This window comes from Castor canadensis, chromosome 1 (assembly GCF_047511655.1).
Source record: "Castor canadensis chromosome 1, mCasCan1.hap1v2, whole genome shotgun sequence".
NCBI classification, from domain to species: domain Eukaryota; kingdom Metazoa; phylum Chordata; class Mammalia; order Rodentia; family Castoridae; genus Castor; species Castor canadensis.
In genome coordinates this window covers 5,701,238-5,728,905 of record NC_133386.1, presented here as the reverse complement: position 1 = coordinate 5,728,905, position 27,668 = coordinate 5,701,238, and the positions used below count along the sequence as shown (strand labels likewise).

Here is a 27,668-nt window from a genome sequence, read left to right as displayed (position 1 = left end):
GTTAAAGGCTTGCTGATGGGGCTTTAGGGAACTGATTGGATCATGAGGGCTCTGAATTTATCAAAGGATTAACCCATTGATGGGTTAATCACCATCATGATGTCCTGCCTTACCGTGGAATCAAAAGCAATGGAGCCAACCCTCTACCTCTAAAATCACAAGCCAAAATAACCTGTCATCCTTCAAGTTGTTTTTCTCAGCTATTTGTCAGAGCAACAGAATGCTATTACAACAGCAAAACTGGGCAGCCAAGGGTACAGAGATTTTCCACTGAGTTCCTGCAAACACAGGCACAGTGCCCTTCATTTTCTGCATTTCTTCCCCCAGAGTAATTAGTTATTATGGAGGATGCTTCTACAGTGACATATCATTATTCCTCACAGCCCATGGTTTATGTCAGGACTCACTTTTGTACATGATGGGCTTTGACATATGTATAATACATGTCTCTACATTGTAGTGTCATTCAGAGGATTTTCACCACCCTAAAATATCTCCATATACCACCTATTCATTCTTCCCCTCCCTCAACCCTACTGACCATTTATCTTTGTACTGTCTCCATTGTTTTGTCTTTTCCAGAATGTCACTTATCTAGAATCATAAAGTATATAGTCTTTTAAGACTAGCATCTTTCATTTAGTAATATTTACATAGGTCCTTTTTCTGGCTCAACAGCTCATTTTTTGGTACTGAATAATATTCCATAGTTTGTATTCCATCATCCAATTTTCCTTCTAAGGTTATCTTGGCTGCTTTCCAGCCAAGATATAAAGCTGCCATAAACATCAGTGTGCAGGTTTTTATGTGGACATAAGTTTCAATTCATTTGGGTAAACACTGAAGAGCATGATTGCTGGATTGTTGGATAGGAATATGCTAAATTTTGAAGGAAACTTCCATACTGTCTTACAAAATGGCAGTGCCATTTTTTCATCCCCACAAGCAATGAATGAGAATTCCCGTTGTTCTGCATGGTCTCCAGCTTTGGTGTGGCCAGTGTTGTGGATTTTGTCCATCTTAACAGGTTGCATTCCCCTGATGACATATGATGCAAAGAATCTTTCCACATGTTTAATTGCTGTCTTTGTGACCTTGCTCAGATGTCTGTTCAGGTCTTTTGACCACTTTTTAAACAAGGTCGTTCATTGTCTTACTACGAGTTTTAAAATATCTTTTGCAAATATGCTCTCCTAGTCTGTGGTTTGTCTTCTCATTCTCTTGAAGAAAAAAAAAGTTCTTGGCTGGGAATTGAACCCAGGCTGCAGCTGCATGAATGATGAATCTTAACTACTTAGACCATAAAGGAGTATCTATCTACCCTGGGCCTTTAAAACCTTGAGATGAGAATCTTAGAGATTAATTTCACTTTTAACTTTGTTGTAAAACCCAAGATTCATCATTTATTTCCAGAAATCTAAGAAAATGGAAGAGAAAGGATACACTTAACTGACCCTTAAAATCTTGGAAGTATTTTAGAGTAATGAAACTTGACGGAGCTTGGCATAATTATCTGTGTAACATTTCTATCAAACTGCTGTCGTTCCTATAACTCCAAACTACAAAGTCTTCTGAACTATTTAGATTTCTTTTTAAAAAAATCTTTACAGCATAACTTTATTGGTAGATCAAATACTGAACATGTCTATTATGTATAGAGAACTAATACCTCTCTTTTTTGAAGAAAAAAATTTTCAATTACCATAAAAAATCCATAGTCATGAAAATTTTAAAAGTATAAATTTCAGCGTGGAGCATATTTTTCTTTACAGAGATAAAAAGTAATGCTTACAATCTCAAGCAATTATTGATTAATTGAGCTCTGTGGCAAGGTTTCTTACATCATATGTAGGTATTTGGAAATTAAATAGATTTATATCAAATCATATGAATATCATGAATTAATTTACATAAACTACTTTATCTTTAAGTGTATTATCAGATGTTAATTTAGACTATTCTGTTAAGTCTCTGGGGCTTCCTCAATAGAAAATAATTTCCTGTGAGTTTGCATTAATTATTTCCCCCTAAATAACCAGGGCCAGACACTTGGGTCAAGATGATTGGCTAGAGGATATAAATTCATTTAGATCACTCCTAAAAGTATTCATGAATACAGGCTTCAGCAGCACAAGCCTATAATTCCAGAATTCAGGATGCTGAGGCAAGAGGATTTTGAGTTCAAGGTCAGCCTGGGCTACATAGCTAAGACCTGTCTCAAAATAAAAAACAAAAATAAACGTGTCCAAGCATTATAGGAGAGGTCCATTGTAACTTAGCTTTTGAGTGATGGTCAATCTTCCTCTATCTCTCCATTTCTCTCCCTCCTTCTCTAGAGAGAGAAACAGAGAAAAAGGTAACACAAAGCAGAAACCCATCTTCCTGCATGGATATTAAAGTACATCTAAAATCGGACGTGGCTCTTCAATTGTGTCTGAATAGAGAGAGCTTCTGCCTCAAGTGATTATTGAAAAGTGATAGTACAGCTGCGCACTAGTGGCTCATGCCTGTAATCCTAGCTACTTGGGAAGCTGAGATCAGGAGGATCATGGTTTCAGGCCAGTCCAGGCAAATGGTAGGTGAAACCCTGCCTCCAAAATAACCAGGGCAAAATGGACTGGAGGTATGACTCAAGTGTAGCAAGCCTGCTTTGCAGGTGCAAAGTCCCGAGTTCAAACCCCAGTCCCACCAAAAAAAAACAGAAAAAAAAGGAAGAATGATGTATGTTTTTAGATATCACATGAATTGGAAAAGCAGTGTTTCCCTGTTTCTTTTGAATAATGATGGCATGAAGGAAATATGGCTGGATTACCATGAACAGTGGGGGTTAAAGCTGTGTATCTTTAAAATCCAACAGCAATTCAGACAGGCATACTTATAGACTATAGGTTCTTGCATAGTTTTTCCTTCTCTAGTTTAATTTTAGATCTCCTACTGTTTTGTTGCAAGTAAAATGTTTTTCTCTTTTATAATTTTTTTCTGCTCAGCCATCCCATACATAGTTAATTCTTTTAATCTTTCTTCATAAATCAGTCTTTCTAGCTCATTAATCATCCACACCGCACTTTTAAAATCTTACCGTATATATCCCTTTCCCCAATACCTTGTAAAACATGATTTTCCCTCTGCACAAAATTTGTTATACATTCTTAAGTAGGCTGAAGATACAAACTGCCTTTTGCAAAATTGGTGTTTTAACATTAAAACGTCTCTAACAGTAGTCTTATCTAGATCTATGTTGATCCCACTATGGATCAAAGGACAAATTAAAGCCAGACGAGATCTGATTAAGTCTTTTAAATTACTTTGCACTTCTAAAATATAGTTACATTTGACTAGATAATGCAAATAAAATGACAAAATTTATAGTTATTTAAAAACCTCAGACCTGTATTATTGTGTATTGTCCAGGAAATTTTCCTAAAGGAGAAACATATATATTTAAAGAGGTAATAGAATTTTTTATTAGTGTAAATGAGCATAAAATATTTCTAGTCAGATTTTTCTCATCCTCGAATGTACCATAGCTAGATAGAATTAGCATATTGCTTTCAATTTTGTATGGGATGCGCATAGTTTCACATAACTCAAGACATGTTTTATAGTGAGTGTGAAATGAGTTGAGAGCCAATCACTATTGCACTAATACTTAAGACTGTATATTCATGTGCTCATGAGTTGGAAGTCAAACTGAAAATATTGGTTCCAGTGGATGCATTTGCTCCTGTCCACCCCTACTTTGTTTTATCTTTGCTGTTTCTGTAGATTGGGTCCAGGTTCAAAATTTTGACATCATCTTTGTCTCCTCCTTCTTTCCTCACTTGCCCCACAGAACTTTCAAATGTGTCAGAAAAATGTCTTCTTGTATCTGCAGTTTTCTCCTTTTTAAAATAATGCATTTGTAGACTGCTTGATCTTCTTAAAATGCAAATGCCAGGATAGTAGGAATCTTGTTTATCTTCTTAACTCCTAAATGCTTGGAAACTTGAACAATGAAGGCTCATAAATATAAAATGTATGTGTAATGACTAATATGCTTTGTACCTCTATCTAAATCATTTAAAATAAAGAGCATTCCTTGGGTTTAAACCTCACTACTCAGGCCTCTGTACCACAAGGCAGATGGGAAGTACAGAGTGTAATATGCAGTTTTAGGCAAAAGCAGTCATGGAATGCTTTAGAAGGGATGAGTTCTAACGATGCCTGAGTGAGTGCATCCCAGCTGGGAGCAGGAGTGGACTATTCGTCCTCCTAGGCAGGAAGATGTTATCTGATATTTCATGTGTAAGTATGGGTGATAGGAGCCTATCAAAATGCTCTGTATATTATTTCTATTTTTCAGTGACTAGGAATAAGCACAAGTGAATGAGGATGGAAAGATAGTGTTGGAGGTCTGGAGAGAAAAGGGCAGATGTGAAATAGTCCTCTGTGAGAGAAGTACAGTGACATTGATCGCTTTGCCCCAGCTATATTCCTCTGCATAGATGTTCGCTGAGAGATGACAAGAAAGCTCAATTTAGGTAGCATGAAGGTTTTGCAAAGTACACAAAACCAAAAGAGAGTCAGAAGGGTTCAGGATGAGTGTAAAACAGATGACACTGATTTACCATGACTTTAAACTGGGGTGGAAGTACTGTAGGCAGTACAGAAGTAGGGTGTCAGGGCAGTGAAGAAGAGGTGGATTGCTAGAGTTTTAGGATTTCTGTTGTTTCTCTAGTATCTTCTGTTTATCTGAGGACTTTACACTAAAAGGGCAGTTTTCCTGAACATATGTATTGGCTTACCTTTCTTGTGAATCTTGTAGGTGTTCTTCTGGCATGAAACATTGAACTGGAAATACATGAAGGCAGTCTGACTCCCACAAGTGACTCGATGTTTTGAATTAGCTGTCAAAGAACTTTTTATTTTTTTCATTCTAATAAGTTCACTGATATATGTCTTGGGGAGAACTTTTGCTTTAATTTTCCCTGGACCACAGAGAAAATATTTTCAGGAAAAAAATTCTACAATTCTATCTTTTTTGGCGGTAGGTAGCTCTTGTCTTTCAAAAACCAATATTTTAAACTATATTTTAAAATATTTGGGTTTTTCTCATTGTTTGGAGTTTCTTCTTTTGAACTTCAATTATGATAAGGCAGACCGACCTCCTTCGCCAGACCGTTTCTCCTTCACATTTTTCTTACTTTTGTCACCACTGTCCTTTTTGTATTCTTGTACTGTTCATTTTTCCTTTTACTTCTTCCAGTTTCATCTTAAAGTTTTAAGTCTTTTATTCCTACTTGTTTTCAGAGTACTGCCAGCTTATGTTTTTGTCTTTTGTTGTATTACCATCTTTTCTGTCGTAAAGCTTTAATTTCTACTTTTTTTGGTCTTCTGCCATAGAAAGGTTGCTTCACCAAGTGGTTTACATTCTTGGCCCCATATTGGCCTCAGTGTTTAACCCTGCATAGGATTTTACATCAACTGAGAAGCTTTGCTGCTTTTTGTGTATTGTTTTTCTGATACTGTCTCTGTTTTGATGCTGTGCTAGGTTCTGTTTTAATACCCATCTGTGAATGAGTTGGCTTTTTCCAGTCTCTAATTTGAAGTAGGTTGCTGGTTCTAGATTTAGAGGGAAGCATCACTCTGGGCTTGATAACCCAAATCCATTCTCTTCCGCTGCTGTCATAAATACAAATGGCGGCAAATATTACTTGTTTATGTGTTTATTTTGCAGATCTGCCTCCTGAGTTTCTGACCCCCAACTGGATATGAATGAAAGAACTTCTGCTGTGAGCCCTACTCACATCCATTCTGGAAAATAAGAAACAATGTGGTCTTCCACACCAGAAATGATTTTTGAGTTTTCTAGGCTCCATCAATGACCTTTTTCTTTTGCTCTGCTTTTGACTTTTTCCTCACTCTCACGTAACTTGTACCTTATTTCAGCTGCTTTTGGTGGTCACATTTTCTTCTACCAATAAAAAAAATGTATGGTTAACTTATTGTATTTGTATGTGGTCCAGAATAAAAAGAAGAAGGGGGAAATTTCGTACTGGAAAGCATATTAATTTGCTATTTAAAACTTATTGGTACCAAGGAACTGAAGGAGGCATTTTCTTATCACTTCCTGTATTTGTTTTAAGGTCAAGATTTCCTATCTGTAGGTATTCATTTGTCACTGTATACGGTAAAATAAAGGTACAGTAACATGTTTCAAAAGAAAGACTTAATGAGGAAACTCCTTAGTGACTCAGGCAGTATATGTGTAAATTAGTTACACAAGTATATGCATTGCTCATATAAAATCCTAATGTCTACATATTTCAAATAATGCTTGAAAATTCTATCAAATCTTGTCATAATATGTATCTATCCAAAGTAAACCATGGCTATTCAAGAAGGAAAATTCTGTTGTTGGCGGTACTGGGATTTGAATTCAGGGACTCATGCTTGCTAAGCAGGTGCTCTACCACTTGAGCCACTCTGAAAGCCCTTTCTTTGTTAGTGTTTTTCAAGATAGGGTCTCACAAACTATTTGCCTGGACTGGCTTCAAACTGCCATCCCTCCTATCTCTGCCTCGTGAGTAACTAGGATTATAGGTGTGAGCCACTAAACCTGGCTCAAGAAGGAAAATTCTGAATGTAACGGAAGCCACTGATAAAGTTTCCAGGTTGGTAAGTTGTGTTAGTTAAGACTGATTAGATAAATTAAATGGCCAAGTCATGCTTATTGTTAATGGACAAGTAGTAGGGAGTTTAATCTCCATGTGAACTGGTTGGTTTCATTTTGGCTGCAAGCTGAACTTCAGCCAACTTTCACAAAGTTTTTAGCTCAGAAAAAAACATTTGTTTTAAAGGTAAATGAAAATAAAAGCACTTTCCATGTGAATAGTGAAGGGTGCATGCTATCTTTATAAAGACTACATGCTGTTTAGATGCATTTTCATTTCTTGTGCTCCTTCTACTTTCATTATTGGCTGGACCACAGTGGGAAGAATCTAGATTGGCAGGGCTTTAATCTTGTGTTTATTACCTTCCAGTTAAGTTGTAATAAGTGTGCTTTACATGGGTTATGGCTATGTTTGTGCATTTTTTCTTCTTTATCTGATCATTAGAGTTTTAATTCATAATCAGGGAATTTAATATCTCTGCAAATTATATGTGACTTCAAAGGACTTTATTTTAGAGGGTACCATTACACTGATAGGAAAGCAGAACTATTTTGCCAATATGAATATATTTTATTGGGGACATCTAAAAATTGATTTTTATTAAATAGTTGTTTTTAAAGAATGTCAGTTTATATCATTAGACATAGTATTTTCAATTTTCTATTAAAATATTTTCATGATATGTAAGATACAAAAGGTAATAGTCTCTTCGTATATACAAAAATAATATTTTGCCCTGATTATTCAGTAAGAAGTTTCTCTGCTGTGAGACACAGAAGGAACTCATTTTATATAAAGTATTTACCATGCTTACAATATTAAGGTTGCTAAAGAGTAGAATGTATTTAAACTCTTGTCTATTTATTGTCTCCTTTCACATTTAGCTCATTCATTTCTCTGGCCTTAGTGTTAGGTGTGACAGTGTATTAGTCAAGCTGTCTCTGTCATTCACTGAGACATTTTACCAGTTCTACAAGACAGATGCTAAATAGGACAGTCTAAATTGAAGTCTTTCATGACTCTTCGGAGACAAGTTGATAGCAAGAAGCACACTTGGGCACTTAAATATGAGGCCTCTTTCTATATTTAACTGCAAGAAGAAAGCAGCTTTTAAGTAAACTTTTTGTTCTTGAACTGTCAAGATTTTCTTTTTTTCTCATTTGATTATTGCATCTCATTTTTCCAGAAAGGGCTTTATCAATCTTTTCTTTTTCTCCTATAATGGAACATTTAAAGGTTCACTGCTGCCTATTATTGTAACAAAAGTAATGTCAAAGAAATGGTGTATTCTAAGCATTGCTTTCAGGACAGAAACATTGTCTTCTGAGTGTGCAAAATTCTATCTGTATTTTTATGGCACTTATAACATTCTTATTTCTATTGCAGATTCTGGATATATTCTCATTTCTTCTTCAAAATGATATCTATCTTGAGGATAGTGTATTTGATATATCTTTTTGTCCCCAACAATACTAAGCTTAGTCACTTGCAAATATAGGTAAAATATATTTTAGAATTAATTTCTTAACTCTATTTCTAAGCCACATTTTAAATTATGTGATTGTGGGCCCCTGTGTACACTTAGATCTATGAGTTTTTAACATAGAAAAATTTATACTGTACTTCACAAGTACCTCTGGCCATTTTAGATGAATGTTTTTAGTTAGGTAATATCTTCTATTCTTAAATATATCCTGGGCCCATTTGTGAATTTTAATGCTATAGTGAACTGATTTTCTTCTCTATCCCTATTTCTAAGAATCATTAATTTTGTTTTACTCATAGGGTAGGGTGACTCCTACAGAATATTCTGCATTCTTTCCTCAATGTACTATACTCTGGTTTCAATCTTACTTTTCAATCTTCAGATGATGTGTTAGTTCGACATTTTTGTCATTGCAACACATACCTGAGAGAAATGATTTAAAAGGAAGAATGATTTATTTTGATTTGTTGTTTCAGAGGATTCAGCCCATCTTGAGCTGGATCTATTGCTTTGGGCCTGAGGCATGGCTGAAACATCATGGCGGTGGGAGCGTGTGGCAGAGGCTGATCACCTCATGGCGTCCAGGAATCAAAGGAACAGAAAGGGGTCAGGGTCAAAAAATATCCTTCAAAGAATGTCCCCAAAGTCCTCCAACTAGGTCCCACCTTCCACAGTTCTACCCCCTACCAGTAGTCTATTCAAACTTTGAATCTATCAATGGATTAAGCCACTGATTAGTTCAGAAATCTAATCATTTCTGGAAATTCCTGCATGGACAGACCAGAGGTATGCTTAACTAATCTGCTAGGCATTTCCCAATTGAAGCAAGTTGACAATCAAGGTTATCCATCACCAATTACTTCAGCCATCTTAATTGGCCTCCCTGGAACATTAAAGAATAAAAAGAAGCAAACAAAAAACCTTGTCTCCCATTCATTGATTTCCGTGATGCCATCCCTTTCCCATTTTCTTGCAATCAGTTTGACTATTCTTCCTATATTCTTCTGTAGAATCCACTTATTGTTAAACATCCAGGTACTAGTTCTCTCTTAGATTCTCTGCCTTTTTCTCAGTATATACCTTCCTTTTGGGAAAAGTTACTGATTTCTGTACCTACCACTGTATCACAGGACAATTTATCAATAGAGTAGACTCCAGTAATAATATCCACACAGATTATCTAGTTATCTATGGCCAACTATAGTTATTTACCCTATAAACCTTATATACCTTATCCTACTCTGAGGTAGGGATGTGGTTTGTTAGAAAAGGTTTTTAGAAAAGGTAAGATTTGTACCAAGGCTTGAAGGTAATTAGTAGTTATTCAAGAGAAAAGGAAGGAGGAAAAAAGAAGTAAGGCACAAGGGAAATTGCAAGATAATGAAACAGTAAAATCCTGGAGAGCAAAGAGAAGCAAGACATATTTGTGAGTGCCTTTGTCTGGTGGTGACTTATGCTTGGGGTGCCTGTGCAGGATGACTGAGCCATCAGCACTCAGCTTGCAAGTGTCTTTGTGTAGCATGTCAATGGGAAATCATTTATGGGTTTTAAGCAGATAAGAGATATAATTTAATTAGTCTGTTAGAATATTCATTGTGTAGCACACAAAGGAATGATCTAGAGAAGGTAAAGCCGGAGGCAAAAAGAGCAAATAAAAGACAGAGAGGCTTTCTTACAAAAGATTCAAAAGCTTAGATGCAAAATAAATAAAATAGAAAGCAAAGATGATAAGAAGTTCGATAAACATAAGAGTGCTTAATACCTTTTAATGTAAAGCACTCATGCAAAGTGAAACTAATGTGGAAAAGACATAAAAACATTCACAAATGTATGCATCCAGCATTTCCATTATAATGAGAAAGTGCTCTTTCTCATTTATTAACCAGAGTAGTTGAAATTGAACAATAGGAAGACCTGCTCTCCTTTTTAATTAGCAAATAATTTTATTAAGAATTATAAAATACACATAAGTTTTACCTTATTATCTATAATGGGGAACCTGTCTGAAGGAAATAATATAAAATGTATAGCCTGTCATATACCTGAAATACTTAAACAATCTTATTACACTAGGAAAAAAAATAGAACTAAAATTAACTACAAATATACTTGGAAATAGTTGGATGAATATTGCTGAGCAATAAAAACTGAGTTTTGATGATCAATAGCAGCATCAGAGCATATTGCACTGAGTAGAAAAGCACACTAAATAGAAATAACATACAAATGTAAAAATACAGTAATTGCAGTGTGCATGTTATGTAAAGTGTAGAAAACAAAGGACAAACTTACTAGCAAGTAGAGTGGTGGAATAAGTGACTTAAAAGATTTTCTTCCACACATTCTGCAGTTGCTTTTTAGGTATATGATTTAGATAAACAGGCTATTTGTGACTTTTTAGTCTCAAAATCAGAGCCTCAGCTCTGCCTCTAGATTGCCTCATTCAACTGGTCATGTGATAAGTCTTCTTCGTATTTTGCCAAATCTAGCATCTAGCACAGTGACCGAGGACATGTCCTATAAAGACAAAAGGAGTGAAATCTCTTTTTAAAGTATTGACTAACACTGTGACTTATGGAAAAGTTATTTAACCTTTTTGATTTCCTTGTCTATAAAATCATTTCCTAGGGATTTGGTGACAATGGATACCAATAATGTTAGTAAAACTATAAATGTAATATTAGGGGATTTTGTTATTAAACCTGGTGCCACTCTTGCCTTCTGCAGTTTCAGGATTGGACCCGACTGTGCATCTTGACTCTGCCTTTTCCTGACTCTAGGGCATTCTGTTAGATCTTGAAAACAGAGACAATATAATGCAAAGATACTAATGTCATGTTTTCAGATCTCTGATTTTAGATCTGTTCAGAATAATCTTTCTAAAATATGTGACTTAAAGTTTTTTCCTGTCACCCACTGATACCCTACAGTACCTCATTTTTGAGGACTCCAGAGTATGTCTATACTTATTGAATATTTTATGCACAAAGCAAATGATGCTGATATCTCTTCCAACTATTGCTATCATGAGTGTTATATTATTAAGCTGATTTATTATTAAAGCTTCTTTTAACCACTGTTCTTTTGTTACTATTGAAGTGCCCATCTTCTATCACAATAATATTTGCTTATCATGATAATGCTTTTAGAAGCATTTTCCTTCCTCCCTTCATTTGCATTTGCTTCATGACCTCAGGCCTTATAGAATTTCTGATGTGTTAAAGCAGTTGTAATTGGCAAATGGGGCAGACACTGAACTATAACACTTCTTATTCAGAAGTCTGGACTGATGGCAACAAATGCATCAGACCTTGGACTAATGGCCCAGAACCTAAGGAACTGAAAGACAGTGCAAGCATTGCCCACCAGCTGGATAATGACAGTACTTTAATAAATGAAAATTTCAGGTTGAAGCTTATAAAAAGTGGAAATTAGTATCTTTGCCTCTTACTATTTCAACGATTTAGTGAGTGGCTAAATGGACCAAATAGGATAACAATGTAGATTACCTTCTTGAAATGAAAGTCTTTTTTCTTTTTTGGAAGCTGTAATTTATGCTAAAAGAATAAAAATAAGGAAGAGGAATATTTCAAACTCTGTGGTGAAGAATTTTAGAGAGCCTTAAATTCCTTTCTACTTACTAGTTTTGTGGCCATATGACAGACACTGTGATCTAAGTCCTAAATCCATTACAGAACATTCAATAACTGTAGGCATATAAAGTACTCTGTCATCTGAAGTCATTTCAAACTGCATTCAATATCTTGGTTCCCAAGTGCATTAACTTTTATTAAAAGCATTCTGCTGCAACATCCATTCTTCCTAATTGGTTTACCAATTGCCCCCACCATTCAGGCAAATCTTAATTACATTTTCCCACAAACCTAGTTTGATTTATGGTTCCTTATTTGCCTTACTTTATTTATAATAAATCTGGATAAAAATGTTAAAAACATGAAATAAAATTTATAGCAGTCCCTCTTCTATAGAACTTACTTAAAGGTTCTTAACAGTAGCTTTGTTTGTTTTAAAAGTTGCTTAATCAAGCAACTGGACTTACAGGTGGTTTCCAATAATGTCTCTATTATCTTACCTGTATTTCATCTGTTTTTTTCATGAACAGATTTTGGGAATTATTTGGAATGAATTACATGCAGATTATAAAAAATGTTATGTTTTCCTACAAAGCTTAGGTGGGTGCATATGTTTTAGGATCAGAAAAATAATCTTATCCAGGGACATTCTGACAAAGCACCAGCATGAGATTAGGCAATGCCACTGCTGCAGATTGAGAACAGGCTACTTGGTTTTACAAATCACAACTTTTGAGGTGCCAGGAGTTAAAATGTATGTATCGATAGTAGAATCCAGAATCTATAAAGTGTTTAAAAATAAGCAAGGAGTAGAGAAACAAAGACAGAGGATAACAGATACTCAAGAAAGAAAATCCTCATTGTCAAGTGCTTTCAAATTAGCATGTGCTATTTTGTAAAATTCTCTTCTAAATAAAGGCATTCCATGGATCTGTAGACATGGAATCATTTCTGTAGGGAGTGCATAAAAATTTATGAGAAGAAAGAAGTATGATTTATCCATATCAATTTATAAAAGGCCTTCTAGGCTTTCTTAGAGGGAAAGGTGTTCATCCCTTCAAAACTTTGAACAGTTAGAATTTTGAGCTCAGAAAGAAAGATTTTAGTGTAGTTCACATGAGAATCAAAAAAAGAGAAATTGATTTTAAAAGAAAAAAAAAGCAAAGGGTGAGATGGATAATCTCAATTAAATAAGTAGAAGGTATACAGGAAAAAGTAATAACTGGACTTCTAGGAAAACCTGGAAAAGATGGTTAGTAGATGATAAAATATAATACCTATTCAATAGTAGTTGTCATGTTTTTTAAATGAGGCATTGGGACTTTCATCTTCACTGCAGTAGTAAAGAGGCCCCAAACACCAATGCCAGCAGTATCTGCAGATACCACACAGAGTTAGTGCAATAATGAGAGACTTGTCTTCTTTACCAAGACAAGTGGAATCAAAGAACACCCAGTTTAGAATCAAGAATTTTACCATTACTCTATGGGAATGAGGGCACCCCATGTGATTTTATCGTATGATGTCAGCGTAGACCATTTGGGGAGCAGTAATGGGACTTTCCTTACTCCTCCCAGGCAGGGAGGTATCATAAAGGCCTGTGGGTGCTGGAACACGATCCTCACATAGTATGAAGCATTCCCTTGTTTGCAGTCAACAGAAGCCAAGGGGGCTGCTGATACTTCTGTGCCAACTTGGCAGTAGTAAGTTGGCAGTCCTTCCCTCATCCCCACTAGACATGTCAGAAGAAACAAGCTAAAATGGAAAGATTAAAACCAGTGTTCTGGGATGAGGTATATAGCTCAGGGATAGAGGACTGTCTAGCATTCACAAGGCCTCACCTAATCAACTAACATGAAGACAGAGAAGCAGATATTATCTAGTCTGAACAACAGAGAAAATGTATTTAATGAATAATAAAAATGGCCGGGGATATAGCTCAATGGTAGAGTGTTTGCCTAGCATATGTGAAGCTCTGGATTTAATACCTATACTACAAAAATGAATAAATAAAATTTAAGAAGTGAAATAAATGAAAAACAGCATCTTATTTCATTAGACTCCAGAAGGAGAAGAAACAGAAGTCAGACCTGAAAAATAACTCAAAGAAATAAAGGCTAAAGACCTTCCAAATTTGGTAAGCAGCAAGAACCTACAGAATCAGAAAGCATTGCAAAGTTCAAACAGAAAAAAACTCAAAGACATGCATTCTCAGTACATCATAATTAAACTTTTGAACATCAAAGACAAAGGAAAAATACTGAAGAATTAAGAAAAAAAGCTAAACTTTATCCTTAAGGGAAAACAATTTTCATAACAGTGATTTCTCACCAGTAGCCATGAGACTAGAGCGAAGTGGCACAGTATTTTTCAAATGCTGAAAGAACTGCGAACTTCAAACACTGTAACCAGCTAGTATCAGGAATGAAGAGGAAATCAAGTCATTCTCACATGACAGAAAACTAAGAGAATTTGTCCCCGGCAGAACTGCCCTACAAAAAAAAAAAAAAGGTTCAAGAAAGTTCTCTTAACACAAAGGAAGCAATACAAGAAGGAACTTTTTGTCATCAGTAACGGAGAAAACATGATGAAATGTGAGTAAACACAAAAGACTTTTCTTTCTAAGTTTTTAAAATTATGTTTAACAGTTAAGGCAAAAAAACATAAACGTTTCTAAGGTGTCTCTAGATGTAGAACTATTTCAGAAAACTATGAATAAGGAGAGTAATGGGGTGGTAAGGTTTCTACATTACATTCAGACTGATAAAATAATAAAATACTAGTAGATGCATGTGCATGAATATGTATGTACATAATGTATTACCTAGCACAATCATTCAAAATTACACAATGAGATACACTAAAAATAGATAAAATGAAACTCTAAGTATGTTCATGTAGCCCACAGAAAGGCAGGAAAAAGAAAACAGAGAACAAAGAAATAGAACCATGAAAAAACAAAAAATGAGAAGACAAAGTTAAGCCTTAACATATCAAAAATTATACTGAATAAAAGGCAGAGATTGGTGGCATAACCCAATCGTCTGCCACCTACAAAATAACAAATATTATGATGTAGTCAGGTTGGAAATAAAAGGAAATGGAAAATGCCATATGAAACACTACCGATTGAAAGAAAACTGGAGTGGCTGTATCATAGTATCAGAGTAAACTTTACAGAAAAAATTACCAGAGGCACAGAAGGATGCTGCAGAATGAAAATAGATCAGTCTCAAGACATCGCCTAACGAAAACAAAGGTCCATCTACCAGGAAGTCACAGACATATCTGTTCATGCACTGTGGCCAAATACATGAAGCAGACATTGACAGATCTGAAAAGAGAAAAAGAAAAATCCACAATTGTAGTTGGAGATATAAACACCACTTTATCATCAACTGATTAAACTACTGTCAGAAAATCAGCAAAGGTGTGGGAAAACCACAGCAGGATGAAGGAGCAAGATGTAGCAAAGCATATCAAACTCCGTACCCAACAACAACAATACACACACCAAGATAAGCTGTGTTCTCAGCCATAAAGCAAACCTCAACAATCCAAGAAATTAAAAAGAAGAAAAGTCTCAAATAAAAAAAATCTAAGCTTCCATTTCAAAGACTACAAAAATGAGCACAAATCAAGTAGAAAAAGGAAATAAAGAATATCAATAGATAAAATGAAAATAAAAATTACAGGGAAAGCAAAGAGGAAAAGAATGAATAGAAAGAAATAATAGTGACAAACTTCTAGCAAGACTGACAAAGAAAAAAGACATAAATTGCTAAATATCAGAAATGAATAGTGCATATTACTGTAGTCCTGCAAACATCAAACAAACAATAAAGGAAAAGTACAAACAATTTTCCATCCATAATTTTTCAATTTAAATGAAATGGGCCAATTCCTCAAAAACTCATAAACCACGATAAGTCCCTCAAAAGGAAACAGAATTGGAATAGCTCTATAGCTATTAAATGTATTCCTAAAACTCCATATCAAAAAGTGACAGAAGAAAAATTATGCAAGCATGTTAATTAATGCAGAAAAAAACAATTGACAAAATTGAACATTTGTCTTTAATTTATTATAAACTCTCAGAAAAATAGGAAGAGAGAAACTCCCAATTTGATAAAAAAAAGACCATTTACCAAATATTCAGAGTTTTACTCATAATAGACAAACAGGAAGCAACCCAAATGACTTTAAATGGTGAATGCTTAAGCAAATCATCGTATATCCATACCCTGGAATATTAAAAAAGAAAAAGAAAAAAACTATTCCAAAGGGTTTCCTGCAGAATGAGTATTAAAATGAACAAAATTATAGAAATGGAGAAGAGGTAGTTGTTCAGGGCAAAAGGCTGGGGATGAGGAAGGACAGAAAGGTATGCTTATGTAGGGGAAATGAGGGAGAAATGCTCTGATTCTTGTCTGTCTCAGTGTGAATAACCTATTTTTGATATAGTCCCAGAGTTTCTCAAGGTGCTACCTTCGGGGAAACTCGATAAAGGTTTTTTATTATTTCTTACAAATGCATGACGATCTACTGTTATCTCAATAAAATGTTAAATAAGAAAAAATAAATAAAATGAGGCTTCTGCTGACCAGTCATCTAAGTCCCCTATGGTAACAATACCCACGAGCATGCATGCAGGCTCCCATACGGTCTAACATGGCACACACACTACTGAAGTAGTTTCATGCATTCATGCTGGTTTATCTTGGCCAAGTTTGCATTATATCACTTTTTGGAGGACATTAAAATGGTGCCATACTGAGAGATGGTAATCATTTTTGTAAGTAATTACTTGACCAAAAAAATTTGTCAGGCCTTTATTAATTCCCAAAAATGTGACTCAACATTTACTACTTTGTGAATTACAAAAGTCTGGAAACCACAGCTCTGCAGCTCCCATGAGAGTAATTGCATTGAAAGCAAGCTCTTTTTATAGCTTCCAGCTCCAGAAAGCCACACAAGGCAGTTGTCAAACGCATGTGGTTTTTAACAATTGAGCGAATGTAGCTGAAAATGGTGGTGAATAATTCTAATACCAGAAAAAATTCTGAAATATTTACGTAAGATGATATTTTGCTTCCCACAGGATATATACCCAGTGCCACCTGGGTTACTCATGAAATTGTATGCTGGGAATAAGTGCTTGTAGTAGAGTAAATTCTAAACTCTAACAGAGGCCTTTCTGCTAGTTCTCGCTCTCCCTCTCCACTTAGCATTCCATCACCTCTGCATTTCTTAATGTCTATACCACTCGAGTTCAAATATTACCTTTACATATGCACTAGATATAGTGTATTGATCATGTTTTATTTCTAATATTTCATTTATTGTGTTATTACAGGTATGTTCATATATTTGTTAAACTGAAGTTTTTACCAAAAATATTAAAATAATATTAAAAATTAAAATATTAAATTGTCAGCAAAATATAATAGAATACTAAGTATTACCAAAATAATCATCATTTTATTCAACTAATACATGAAATAACTATTATTTACCTTTGTTTGACAAGTAGAAAAGGCAGTCATGTTTTTAGCCTTTTTATAAGCAACAATACAATAGACTATGATTTTCTAAATAGTTCTCTTAGCACTCTGAATTTTATAGCCTGGTGAATTTGCTCATATGTAAATAATGTGCTCAATGTGAATAATTCTATAGGACATATTTCTTCTTTGATGGAGAAATACAGTTTGGGAAAGAAAGACTCTCACACATTCTCCTAACACTGCCTTCTTATGAGCTGATATTACCAAATCTCCATTCTACAGACACGCTTAGTAAGCCACCTTTTTTCTTTATAAACTCTACTTTATCATTAATTTTATATCATATAAAATTATTGTTGGTATTCATAGTATGAACATATACATCATCTTATGTATATTCAGAAAGAGGGAAAGGAAATATTTAAAATTTATTACTTCACCATTCTCAGACCTGAGATCAGAATTTACAGATGCCAGAAATGTAACAATATTTAACCCTCTGTGAAATCAGTGTATGTGTTAAAGTCATGTAAAACGCTTATGTTACATATCCCTACAGCATCGTATACTTCTCATTAACAATGCTTTTCTCACTTGTAATCATGTGCTCAATGTCATTGTGTCCCCTGAATTTGACAAGAATTTCATTAGGAAAAAGAAAAAAAAAACAATGTTTAACACTCTGAACTTAGATTTCTATTAAAATGTTACCCCCAAACATAAAGTCAGGTTTCTCCTCCTAAGATAGTATTTTAAGTGACATTTTCTAGGCTTGCTTGCTAAAGTATCTTGTAATAACATAGACCTTTATTGGTGATTATTAAATAGCTTTCTTCCCCAATGTTTGTTTTAATGTGAGATTTCTGTTGCTCCTGATTAGATAATTTGGTCTTTATCTTCAAGCATATTTTATGCAAATTAAAATCTTTCTGAAAAGTCTTTAGATAGGATTTTTTTTAGTATGTTTTCAAACCCGCTCACTATTTCTTTCCTTCAAGGTGCGAGGCCCTCCAGCTGCAGGGGCATTTAAAGAAAGACCGACCAAGCCCACAGCATTTCGAAAATTTTATGAGCGAGGAGACTTCCCAATTGCCCTTGAGCACGATTCGAAAGGAAACAAAATCGCCTGGAAGGTAAGTCGGGGCACAGCTGTGACAGCCAGCTGCGCCTGCTGAAGTGACATCTCCCAGTGCCAAGTAAACATGGCGGCTAAGTAAATAAAATGGAATAATTTCTCAGCAAATGGAAAAGGGTGGGTAAGCTCTTAGAGAAAGCCCCCTGTGTCAGCTGTCCACCTCGACTAACAATTAAATTATAGCCCGCAAAGAAAAAAACGACTGAGTTGCTTTGCCTTAGAGAATTGTCTGCTGTCCGATTCATCTCTATTTTTATGGGAACTGAGCAGCCCAACCTGTATCAGGCAGTCCATCAAATGATGGAACTGGTGGCTGGATAAGGACAGCATCAGCCATTTATCTCCCCCAAATTTCACCTTCCTGCAGGACACTTCCAAATGGAAGCTTTAATTACCTAAATGCATAGGTCAAGATTCTGCTCCCTGGAAATGCAGGGTAGAATACACAAGAAGGCCGCTCCCCCATTCCTGGGCTCTGCCTGCAATCTGCAGTGCCCATCAGCCCAGGCGAAGGCTGTCATCCTGCCCTGTTAGAGGCTGACCTCCAACACTGAAGCCATTATAGCACCGACATTTTTCTGACAAAAGGTTAATTGGCTTCAAAATAAATGTATTGCCTAATGACTCCATTCTAATGTGGCTGTGTTTCTTTCTAAAAGGCTCACTGATGTTATTTGTAAAAACTTGCCAATCTCTTAACTGGAGAAGCTCTTGCGTTTAATATGAAAAATGAATGCTGATCTTTGACTGCTTCTGCTATTTAATTATTTTTGTTATCAGTGACGTTGCTTTTGGCGATATTTATCAGCTAAAAGGGCTTCTCCACCTAAAGACAGCAAAGCAGTTGTACACGTTTGAGTAGCACATCAGGTTAAGGAACATAAATGGATTGGCCAAACATCCGTTAACTTCTTCAATTGGCACATTAACTAAGAGAGTCCAGCAGTTGTGTGTAAAGGGAAATGGGAGAACTGTTTGTAATTAGTAACAAATTTATGTTAAAAACAAAATGATCAAAGCAAAGAATTCATCAAAGTAAACAGCTTAGAAAGTCACTTTAAAGTTAGCTTTTCCTTTCTCTATAGAAAGACTGAAAGAATTGTTTGTATTATATGTAGTATGTCTTTTAAATGCTTTGATATTATTAGCCAGCATTTCTAAATATTGACCAGTCACCTAATATCAGTTATTGAACTTAAATTGATTCCAAATTACTTAACTAAAGAAATGTGGTGGTATCCTTCTTATTAAGCCTTATTGTAATATTTTAGAAGAGGAAGTAAGGAACATTTTTATCTTCCATTTATTCCTCTTATATTAGAATGTGAATTTGTTATGTGGAAGTATATATGTGCTAGAAAAGATTTATGGTGAGTATAACCAGTTTATATATTTTAATCTTATATAAGTACATATTCCCAAAGTTTTGATTGATTATATGGATTTTGTGTTTTCTTGTCTATGTACTGCTTTGTAAGAGATAACACAATTCTTTCCAAACAGTAGGTGTTTTAAATAATGATAAAGCTATACATGAATTATATTCATGGTAAGTATTAATATACATTTATTTTGACCTATTCAAATAATTTTGGGTGGCTTTTAGAAGTGCCAAGAGATTGGAAAAAAATCATCTTGAAAATAAATTATTATTAAAAATGTGGGGTGAAAAATTTTGCTTTATGCTTGACAATCCAACAGTCAGTAGTGATAACAACTAATTTGGGGGGTATATAAACTCTTTTGAGCTACTGTTGATTATAATACAGATTCGGCGAGCTAAAAGGTAATAATGAAGAAGAAATAATTTATCTGCTGTCACTGGTACTATAATGGTATAAATTTAGAGAAACATCTTACTGCACTACTATAACATTGAAAATAAGGCATTAATATTATTAAACACAGGCTGTGAACAGTCTCTTAACATAATCATATTTGTTCCTCAGCACATTTACTCTGGGCACAATCTGATGCTAACTAGGAATGACGGCCTCATTTAGGATGCCATTCTGAAGGAAGGGTTTTGAATGTCGAGGAGAGCAGGGTCTTCTCCCCCACCCTCAAAGCAAAAAACCAAAAACCCAAGACCCTGTGTGGTACTTCTCTGTATGGGGTCAGAGTGCTGGTTCCTGGTGACCTCTTGTTTTAATGTCAGAGCCGATGGGCTATGCTCACTGAGACTCAAACAGCAGAGTTTCCCCAGGAAAATGTGGTCCCCTTTCAGTACTCCCCGGGACAGTCTGGGGACACAAAGAGGGTCTGTGAATGCCTGAGATGGTGTGCCCACTCAAGTGATGAGAAGAGTTCTTCCGTGACTCTGACATACTCAGAATTCACTTCCCTAATCCGTGATGAAGGCAGTCCCCTCTTCCCAGGGTCATTCTAGTCTGTAAAGTCGCAGGTATAGGGATCTCTGCGCAAATCACCAAATTTCCCTTTTATCAGGATTAGCTGACCCAAACATCACTATATTAGAAACTAACATATATTCCTGAAATATGATACCACCTTACAAATAACCTAATCAAGTCAGAAATCAGCAGTGATAGAAATAGGTAAATGTCTTTGGTAAATGTTTGAGTTTCTCAATCCTCATCCTGAACTGAAATAATAGTTATTATACGTGGAAATGGTCATTTGTTCCACATGCTAAATGTGGCAGACTGGTTATCCTAGTTGTCCAGTTAGTCTACTTCTTATAGATTCTCTAACATTCAGAACGGCGTCCAATACCACTTTCTGCAATTGCGGAAGTGTACTGTATTTGCACTGGCTGATCAGTACAGCTGCCCATGTGTGGCCATTATGCTCTTGAAATGTGCCTCCTGGGAACTGAGGAATTGGAGTCATAATTTTATTTAATTTTCATTAATTTTGATTTAAATAACCACACGATTATCATGTTAAACTACTTGAGTAGGTCTACATGAGGAAAATGGCAATCAAAAGTAAAAGCCTGAACCTGTCACCCAGAGAGTAAGCTACAGCTGTGAAAGAACTATTACTAGAAGTGTGTGCCAGCTCCTGCTAGAACCCCAGCATTCAGGAGGTTGAGGTAGAAGGATCAAAGCCAGTCTGGGCACATAGTAAGACCCTGTCTCAAAAAACAGGAAAAAAAAAAAAAGAAAATGTAGGACTTACATATGCATTTTTGTTATAGCTGTCTGTGTTTACATTAATCTCATGAGAAATGAGAAAAAAGTCCTGAAAAATGTCTGTAGTAAAAATCTCTGTATAATCATCCATGAACAGTTTATTAGTTATAAAAGATGGATGTATCTAATCTAGAATATGAAATATACCAGGCATGCTCTGTAAGAATTTTTATTTATTTATTTATTTATTGGCCCTACTGGGTTTGAACTCAAGGCCTTGATCTTGTGCTCTACCATCTGAGCTACACCTCCAACCATTTTTGCTTTAGTTATTTTCTCAGATAGGCTCCTTGTTTTTCCCTGGGGCCAGTCTTGGACCACAGGCCTCCTCCCTACACCTCCGGCATAGCTGGGAATTCAGACCTGTGCCACCATGCCCAGTGTGTGTCTTAGATGGGGCCTCAGAAGGCAACCTTCCCTTCTCCACCTCCCATGCAGCTGGGATTACAGGCATGTAATAATTTCAAAAGTTGTTCAATGTGCACTTTCTAAATATAGCTCAGTAATTACTGATTTGTCAGTGTTGGAGCCATGAAGATGCATGATGATTACTTAACAAGTTTTAATCTGCTGCTTTTTCCACATTTTTCTTGACTCCACTAATGATCAGAAAATATGACTGTTCTATGGCTGATATTTTCAATATCCACAAGATGAGCATAGAAGTAGGAAGGAGCTAGGCAGGTGGGTAAGTCACAGAACCAGCTTCAAAAATTGCATTTGAGGTTTCTCATTTAAATTTCTGCTCTTCGTTTTCCTGTATTTCTATAATATGAGTCACAGGATAGTGACAGGGTGGGAGTGGCTCTACCTAAAAGGGTTTGATACCCACATTCTGGAGACAGAAGACATCTTAAACCGACGTGCACAGTACACAGCTCATTGTCTCCATATCTGTCAGTTAAATAAGGAATAGAGCAAGGCCCTGTGACAGAGCAGAGATGTAAAAAGAAATATTAAAACATGATTTGCTGGGTGAATATGAAATTATAGGGAGGTTTGCACAGCTTTTCTGTACATTGCCTCACTTTTTCCTCTCGTCATCCTTCATGTGCTCTCCACTTAACATTCAGTCTAAGAAGCTATAGCTCTCTCCTCCTCCTTTTTCCTCATCTTTTCTTTCCTCCCCTTCTAATTCTTCCTCTTCTCTTCTTCCCCTTCCTACCTCCTCCCCTCTTCTTCCTCCTTCTTCTGGAATCCATGTTCTTCCCTATAGTTTTTCCAGGCTGATTTTGGGGAAGGATCCAGGAGCTCATTCTAGTTCTCTGCCAGAAATCTGAGGCCATTTGGAGCATTCACCTAAATGAACTTAAAATATAAATTATTACTTGCATGATTAGTGAGGAACACAACTATGAATCATAGGTAGTTCTATGTGACCTATCATTTTGTTATAAATTCTGATTCCAACCGATTGTTTTATATAGCAGGGGAATACAAATTATTTTTAAATAGTCACTTAAATAGAGACCTTGGGAGACATCACTGGGGAAAAATTTAAGTATATTAAATTTTGAAAACCCACTGTATTCTATTCTAAACCATTCACTTATTTTAAAGATGAAAGGAGCTACAAATCTACAAGTATGTCTCCAAAATCTTTACCTTTGTAGGCATTGATGTAGCAAATACTGGTTGAAGTCGCCTTTCTCCACCTCCACAGTTCTCTTGGAACTGTGCTATGCGACAGTGTGTGCCATGCATTAGCAAGGGTTTGTTTTCCACTAAATTTCTAAATACACAGGCATAAGGAAATCCCATCTACTGGACAGATCTGACTAAGAAACAGACAGATGTCGTCTAATCCTCCAGACAAATCAGGTACCATACGAACTCTATTGCAAACCACGAAATCACAAACCTCTCAAACTGCTTCCAAAAGGGAGAAGAGCTCACATGGACTTTGTGCTTTGCTGCAAAGTCCCTTCTTTTAGCATTGTGCCCTCCCCGCCACTTGGCAATGTCAAGGTGGTCCTTGTTCAAAGCAGCATAGTTGCCATGATATTTTTGCATTCCTTTATTCACCCTTTATTTTATATGTAAATGATTTTTAGAGTCACTTATACTGAAATAAAATTGGTAAAGCCAGAACTGATAAACCCATGAGAATGACTTACATAAGCTCTACTCATTCAAAAGTGTATCTTCTTCACTGACCCTTTGGAGACATATAAAATCTCACAATGAAAGCATAAAGTCCCTTGAGGTTTATATATTAATTCCATACTAGCTATTGAATAAAATTTGAGTGACAAGACTTTCTCTATTGAAAAAAGATTTAAATTAACATTAAGTTATGTAACTATAAACATAATTTTCTAATAATTTTTAAATCAAGAACACTTATATAAATAAATCATTTATGTATTTGTATGCAGCATTATTTCAAAATCAATTTATCATATGGAGAACTATAAAATACATGAAGTTAGCATAAATAAGAAAGATGAGGAAACTGGAAACCAGACAGGGATTTAAAATGGAGTCAGTAACAAGATTAACAAAAATAAGCATGTCCTAAAATCCTTCAAGGCAGAGATCTTTGTATTTCTGGCCTGTACAGTCTATTATCCTAGTACCTGGAACAGTATCTGCTCAGGGCAGTACCCAGTGATGTTTGTGGAATGACGGTAACGCACACAGAGCTGACTGCTGCTGAGTTTTATCTTTCTAGAGCCATTTTGTGACATGTCTTTCACGCTGTAGGCCTCACTTTGCTTATCTCTATTACAACAATGATTCCTATAACCCTTCTTAATGAATGGAATTCAAAGAAATTTGGTTTCATCATTATTAAGGCAATTGTATTTTGAGATTTTTCAGGAACTATTTAATACAACAGATACTGAATAGAAATTTGCCAAAGACAAAGACATCTGGAAGTAAAGTGGAAAGATTAGCAAAAGCAATTTTAATTTGAATTCACATCACTTTGGGGTCCAGAATGATATGCACTAGTTGGGGGTGGGGACTTGAATTTTATTGTGGGAATGATCCTGAAATTATGTATACTTTCCCAATGACTACTCATTTTTTATATCTCACTTTCAAAAATGACAGAGACAGGTTCATTTATATTTCTAAATGACAAAAAATATATGTCCAACTTAAACACCCAAGTAAAGAAAGTATTAAAAATTAATTAAAATACTTAAATCAGTCTTTAAATCTTCCACTGAGGGTGGCTTGGAGCACACCTTGCATCAGTGTTGACTAATGACTCCAGTCAGTGTTTCTTCTCTTCTAGTTCCTCCTTTTTTTCCAGTTCTTTTCATTTCTTAGCAGTATTAGTATTCATGAGTGATAAAAAAAAACTGACACTGTGACTGTTTTCATTGACATAACCGATAATTTCCTAGTAGGAAAAACAGTTATTGAATATAATTATTATTAAAATGTATACTAATTTCCTTACGATTAAAATCAGCCCCAAATCATGATAGCTCATTATCCATAAATATTATTGCCTTTTAAAGTAACACACATTGTGAAATGGTGATCTCTGATCCATTCGCCTTTGATATGTTCACAAGATTTCTATAGTTTTGGTGTATAATTTAGTTCATTGGTGCCTTCCATTTCTTAAGGAGTCAAAAAATTAATGCTGCGTCTAGTTCCCTTAAGGTAAAACTGATAGTGATTTCTGAAGACATGTAGGCAAATTTATTTGAGTCAAATCATTTGTTTCACAAGAAGAATGAATACTCTCTTGGAACTGTCCAGCTTCTATTTCTTTTGATAAATGCCAAAGCTTGAGTTTGGATAACAGGCATTAGTAGAATTTGTAAGGCAAATTTCACAACAGAAGTGACAATTTACCTGTTTTTTATGAAAAAGCTACTGTATTTCTACTATCAATTCTTCTGTGATTAATTAATAGACAGAGCTTATTCTAGAACACTTGAAAAAATAATCCTCTGGCAATTAATGTATTACTCTGTGGGTCTTGGAAGAGGGGACTGAATATGCAATTAATTCTATTCTTATATCCAATGTAAACTGCTATGTCTTAAAAGTGCACAGCACAGAAATACAACCATGTATCAGAAATAACTTTAATTCAAATTGGTTAGATGACCTCTGAAAGCTAGATGAAAGATTTTCTGCTGAATGGGCTGGTGCTCCCTGCTGCCTATATAATTTATGTGAGAAATTAGTGCAAATGGTTCACTTTTATGGAGCAGAGCTGCTTGTAGCAAGCCTGCAGAAACAATTTTCCCCCAAGCCTCCATCTGTTCTTCAAACTAGGGCATATGCCATCTCATCGAGCTTGAAAGTCAACTGATTTATAACTCCTGGAAAGTGCGTAGATTGAAAAGAAAGGTCGACTGCTGCTCTGTGACAGTGATTTGTTAGGCATCAGCTAAAGACAATTCACATTATCAGGGACCCAAGGGGAAACAAGCAGTGTTGTAACTTTCAGGTCTCTGTAGACTGACAACCAGAAGAAAAACAAATCACTCCTGCTTCTTCTGTTGGAAGACCACCACTGATGAAAATAGGAGAGGTCTTGGTACAGTTAACGGTTCCATAACTAAGATACCATGCTGTCACATAATGTCCCATGAAGAAATGAGTTTCCTGCCACTTTACAAGAATCAAAAGTCTAATCTTTCAACTAAAAGCAAGTGTAGCTGTTTGTCAGGAAGTTCTATTTGAGGATACGAATAGGTATTTGATGATTTTCCTGTACCTGCCTGGAAGGCGAATCTCCTGTTCCGTTTCAACCAGTAATTTAATGAAGAGTTCCTTCTCTGTCTTGTAACTTATCATCCTCCCCACTCTTTACCAAGGCACCATGCAAGTCAAAAGTTCTTCAACAGATGACAAATGGAATCAGAATGACAATGTGATCAAGAGGGAAAAAAATCATTGTTTGATGTTTTTATTCAGATTGGTCAGAGTATATCTTTATTTTATTTTATTTTTATTCATTTATTCACATGTGCATACATTGTTTGGGTCATTTCTCCACCCTGCCCCCCTCCTCCCTCATCCTCCCCCCTCCCCCAGTTCCAGGCAGGTCCTGTTCTGCCCTTATCACTAATTTTGTTGAAGAAAAGACAGAAGCATAATAAGGAAGACAAAGTGTTTTTGCTAGTTGAGTTAAGGATAGCTATACAGAGAGATTTCTACTATTGCTTTCATGTACAAATGTGTTACAACCCAAGTTGATTCATCTCTAACTCAATGATCTTTACACTGGTTCCTGATCCCCTGCTCATGATGACCTCTGTCTCTTTAAGCTTTCTGTATTAGTTCCTCTGTAGTGGAGACATCAAACGCTTTCATGTTTTGGGTTTCCTACCTATTCCTATATCTCCCGTGTGTGTGCTCTCCCCCTGTCATGTGATCCAAGTCCAACCACATTGCTGCATTTGCCCTAGATCTAATGTCCACATATGAGGGAGAACACATGATTTTTGGTCTTCTGAGCCTGGCTCACCTAGCTCAGGATGATGATCTCCAGTTCCATCCAGATTATATCTTTAGATTTGAGTCTCTAGATACATAGTGAATTTTCAACAGCTGCCTGTTATATTTAGGTTTCTCCTTTTCTTTCAGGCAAAATCTTAATGAAATGAATAATCAATTTTAATCTTTATTTCAGGTACCAATTTTAGAAAATTACTTTTTTACCTTTATCAAAAAGAAGGTTCTCCTGACCTAGAAAGTTCCATGCAAAAATTAATACTGATAGGATAATCAGTTAAACTCATATGCATGAAACATAAATTTTAACTGTTATTATTACCTATAAAATTTTCGTTTTATCATAAGATATGTACATGTTTACCTTATAAAATAAGAAAATACTGAAAAAATATAAGGAATAAATAAACCATCATCCCACCACTCACTGAATACAATTGTTAACATTTCTACAAGTATTTCCACCTTTTCTTTTTGTTTTTTTTTAATTCATTTATTCATATGTGCATACATTGTTTGGGCCATTTCTCTCCCCTGCTCCCCACCCCTCCCTCTTTTTGCATAGTTGAAATCAGCACTAGACAAAATTTAATATTTCTACTTTGTAATACATTTTTATTTTAGAAAATAAAAGTATACAGAGATAAATTCATTCTGTGTTTCTGTTTAGTCCTTTTTCTACATTTTTTTTTTTACTTTGTTG

At 35.5% G+C, this 27,668-nt stretch overlaps 1 protein-coding gene across 2 annotated transcripts in view; it reads left to right on the top strand.

The window, feature by feature from the left end:
• The window catches only part of Pacrg (parkin coregulated), a 490,523-nt gene that overhangs the window by 53,888 nt on the left and 408,967 nt on the right, over positions 1 to 27,668 (top strand). For both annotated transcript variants that reach the window (XM_074070876.1, XM_074070865.1), the window contains exon 2: positions 18,238 to 18,372. In XM_074070876.1, coding sequence (XP_073926977.1) covers positions 18,238 to 18,372 — 135 coding nt within the window. The remainder of the gene's footprint in view (positions 1 to 18,237; positions 18,373 to 27,668) is intronic.